The sequence below is a fragment of the Hipposideros armiger genome, unplaced genomic scaffold, assembly GCF_001890085.2.
Source record: "Hipposideros armiger isolate ML-2016 unplaced genomic scaffold, ASM189008v1 scaffold_128, whole genome shotgun sequence".
Taxonomy (NCBI): domain Eukaryota; kingdom Metazoa; phylum Chordata; class Mammalia; order Chiroptera; family Hipposideridae; genus Hipposideros; species Hipposideros armiger.
In genome coordinates, this window is record NW_017731478.1 from 506,540 (window position 1) to 511,017 (window position 4,478).

At 47.6% G+C, this 4,478-nt stretch overlaps 1 protein-coding gene across 1 annotated transcript; it reads right to left on the reverse strand.

Annotated features, from left to right (window-relative positions):
- Positions 1–3,505: 3,505 nt before the first annotated feature.
- LOC109386025 (BRI3-binding protein-like) lies at positions 3,506–4,346 on the reverse strand (the record flags this gene model as incomplete). Its single annotated transcript, XM_019648875.1, has 1 exon — positions 3,506–4,346. A coding segment is annotated over one exon (453 nt), but the record flags the coding sequence as incomplete, so codon positions are not given.
- Positions 4,347–4,478: the final 132 nt, after the last annotated feature.

Below are 4,478 nucleotides of genomic sequence, written 5' to 3' on the forward strand. Positions count from 1 at the left end.
CCAGTGGCAATATGTACATTCACAATGCGGTGCTGTCGTCATCACTATCTAGTTCCAGAACATCTTCATCACCCCGAAAAGAGCCTCCCTATCAATTTAGTAGTCACTCCCCACGCCCTCTCCCCTTAGCAACCACTAGTCTGCTTTCTATCTCTATGGACTTGCCTATTCTGGACATTTCATAGAAATGACATCAAACAATATGTGGCCTTTTGTGTCTTTTATTATTTTTTTGAAGGCTCATCTGTATATCATGTACTAGTACTTCACTCGATTCATACTCGATGTATTGGGACTTCATTCTTTTTTATGGCTGCACACTATTCCACTGCAGGGACAGACCACAGTTTGTTTATCCATTCATCGGCTGCTAGACATTTGTGTTGTTTCACTTTTTGGCTAATGTGAAAAGTGCTGCTATGAGCACTGATGTACAAATTGCTGTTAAATGAATTAATGAATATATCACTCTCCTGGCAGTTAAATCCCTTTCTTATGTAAATATCTTCAACCATTAACTAAACACTATTCAGTGCCTCGTATTATACACCCGGACTAATCACATTTAACCCCAATTTACCTCCTTTGCACAAAAGAGACACAGAGAGGTTAAGCAACTGGCACAAGGTCACAGAGCTAGTGAGAAGCAAGGCTGGGATTCAAACCTATGTCTATTGGTCAGCGAGGTCCATGCTCCAAACCAGAAGGGTCATGGGTTTATTTTAGACAAGTCCTAGATTAGAAAGTAAGGTGTTTCTTTATACACCCTCAAACTTCACAACCCACCAAGCAGGTCTGGCTCTAATGAAATAGTAAACCCAGGCGTGATGAAAACTACAGTTGCTAGCGGATCCACTTTTCCTGTCATTACGATTAACAAAACAATCTCCCCAAGCCTGGCTCGTCTGGGCTACACTCAGCCGGAAGTCAGTCAGGTCAACCTCATTCTAGATGCTGCACCAATTGGAGCAGCCACGAAGGAAGGGTCATGAGGCAGGAAGACCTGTGAGGGTACCAGGCCACTCTGCCCGGGTTCAAATCCTGGTTCTGCCACTCAGCCGGACAGGAAGCCAGTCACTTCACCACCCCATGCCTCAGTTTCCCTACCTGTAAAACAGAAACAGTAACAATACCTACCTCACAGGATTGTTCTAAGGATTAAATCAGTAACTCTAACGATAAAAGTACTTCGTGCATTTTAAGGAAATAACAGAAGATAGTATTACCATCATCTCTGTTGGAGGCACAAACCTTGGTTGACCCCCGGAAGAGGTCTTCGGACCTCCGAATTCTCAGATTCTTTGCCAGAATATAGCTGTCTTATTGATCCCAACCCAGAAGATAAGCCCTTAAATATCGGCGCTGTAGCTCATGTCCATGGACCTCAGACTCTCACATAGAACCCTCGGCTGAGACATGGGTTGCTTCTGCTTATCCTGCACAAAGAAGCCAGACTTCCTTCTGCTCTAAAACAGATGCTTTCTGCTCTCAACTCACCCAGGGCACGCAGTCTCACCTTGCTCACACCCTCTACCACCGATGAAGGGTTCTCTCCTCCAGAACCCACAGCCTCCCCAAGAGGCATCCACACACCCACAGGAGATGTTAGTTTCCGTAGCAAATGAACCTGTCTTGCACTTCATCCAGTAAGAATATCCAGCCCATCTGATCTGGGTTTCAAGGTTCTTTTTTCCCCCTTCATCTCAAGCACCAGGAAACTTTTTTTAACCCTGAAGNAACTGTGGAATGGGATTCAGAGTCTACCCTTAGCCAATTCGGTAAAAACGCCACAAAGTCTCAATCTTCAGTGGATGCTTGTGGTCTCGATCCGCTAGTGCCCACATTTGTGTGCCACCCTCGATTTACTGGACCTTCACATGGTCTACCTGCCTGACTCTCCACCCAGCACGAGGCCCTGCAGGTGTCAGGTGTGAAGGTGAGACGGGGAATGGAGTGGCTCTGAGACTCAGACCGGTGAGAGTTTAAGACTTAAAAGCATTGTGCAGAATATGCCAATATCCACCCGGTCAACAGAAGCAAAGTGACGTTTTCGTACGTAAGCATGCCCAGTACGCAAAAGCCAAATGCACACACAGCAGCAAAGGAGGGCGGCGATGACCTCCCCAGAGTCATTTGTCCCCAGTGCGAGAAAAGATTCATCCACAAGGATCTAAATGACAAAAATGGACCAGTTTCAATCCAGAAACCACAGGTTTCAAATGCCCACGGATGACGGTTTGCCCAAGCAAATCCTAGAGAACAGGTATGCATTCCAAGAAGTGAGGGTTGGCTCCCGTGATATGCACCTTAAAAAGAGAAATTTCAGAAACATTGGCTTCCGTGTTCCAGATACTCGCAACCAAAAATAAAACGTGACAGAAACACCGTGCAAGAGTGCGCAGACAGCCGAGTCATCTCCAATGTGATACCTGGACCATAAGGTTGGTTCTACCTGATCGGGCAAGGAGGCATCTCTGCAAATGTGCATACAGGGGCTCTGTTGGGGGCTGCCAGGGCACAGAGGTGGGCAGGGAAGGACTATGGAGACAGTCACGACCCGGGGCAGCCTTCCAAAGTGCGTTCTGCCACAGCTGGGGCTTCCTTACCTTGCCCTGCTTCCTGGTGCTTGCCAACACCTTTGGGGGGGTCCTAGAAAGGAGGCAATTCCACCAGCCCCTGATGCAAGCCTTGCAAAGCTCCCCTATCCAGGACCCCCACAGCCACAGCTGTCTGTCCTGCATGTACCTGCCTCTCTCTGCCCCTTGAGACCACCTACCTAAAATGAGGGACCACCCCCCGCAGACTTCAGACAGAGAACACCTAATATGTGTATTGTAAAAACCTCAGGTAAAGCAATTCAGATCTTTTCCAAGACTTGTTTATGCTGCGAATTGTTCCTGAGACGCTTTCTAAGCAGCGACAGACTTGAAAAGGTTATTAGCTGCTACGGTTTGTTTTCCTTCTAAGGTCCCAACTCAACCAAAAACAAAAATGCAATAAATACACAAAACGCCCTTGAGAGCTTATCTTTCCTACATAGGCCTAACTGGCAAATGGTGAAATTGGGACATCCTGGGTGAGCCTGGACACCTACCCAGGTAGCTCCCAACATCTAGCCCTCAAGACACTTCTGCACCCTATCCTTGAGTTTTTCCTTCACAAAACATTGAGGTTAGAATTCATCCAAGTACAGAAGGAGGGGGAAAAATATCAGGTTTCCTACAAATAATGACTTCTTCACTTAGAAATATAAGTGACGGGGGCTTGGCTGGGGTCACTAAGATCCAAGAGACATTTAGTTTCCGCTTCAAGCCCAACCGTCTACATTCAGAAGCGACAACATTCATCAGCTTGGTCAACACCAACCAAAAAATAGCATAAAATGAAGCTCACCATTTTGGAACATGGAAGTAATGCACAGACCTCACCCACCAAATCCCTACAGTGTGAAAAGAAACGCTTAACTTTTCTAAAATGTCGAATTAGCATATTCTTCCCCTCCACGTAAAGTTTTAATAAACTTGACTCGGATCTGCCTTTATTAAAAAACCTTACAAAAGATGTATTTAAATGCTTGAAAAAATTAACTTTATGCTCTATGCAGATAAACTTCTCTGACTGTACAGCTAATATGGTTATATCCTTTGTTTAAAAAATATTTCTTCCACTAATGACACTTCGTAGGTAGTTCTACGTCAATGATCTCACCGTTCCTCTTGGAACGCGTCCTAAGGAGTTTGCCTGTGGCCGGAAATACCCTCACCAAGCGCCGCTCTCTTGCTCGGAAATGTTTATTAAGATTGTTTGGGGTTTGGTGTTCTTTTTTTCTTTTTTCTTTTCTGTTTTCTGAGAGAGGGCGCTGGTGTGAGGGGACCCGGCCGGCTGGCTGATTGTCACTTGCTGTTGGCACGGTCGAGACTTTCCAGCACTCGGTTCAGGCGGATGCTCAGCAGTCGGACCTGGTTCTCCAGATGTTCCAGCTTCTCCTCCACGCTGGGGCTGTTGGGGATGCCACGCCAGTAAAAGCCCATGGGCCCAGTCATGAAGTAGATGGCCACCACGAAGCACAGCGGCAGGATGGCATTCTCCGGCTCCCCCTCGTACTTGTGCAGGATGTACACGCAGGACATGGAAAACAGGATGACCCGAAACACCCAGAAGAAGCGGCCGAACGCCACGTGCAGGATGCTGAAGGTGAAGCCCAAGGTCAGAGACAAGAACCAGTAGGCCAGGAGGACCACACCCACCAGCAGCAGGGCGCGGGTCGGGCTGCTGGCCACCGAGGCTGGGTTGAAATACTGGGACAGGTTCGAGACTGCAGAACAGAAAAGAGGGACAGCGGCCAGTTATAGGGGGTCCAGGGTTTCCCGACAAGTCAGGGGCGGGCAGCACAGCTCATCTGCTGGGCATTGCCAACCGCCCAAGGAACTAAGCTGCCTCAGTAACCTTCATACTAAGTCCTGGCAGGAGACAGGGCG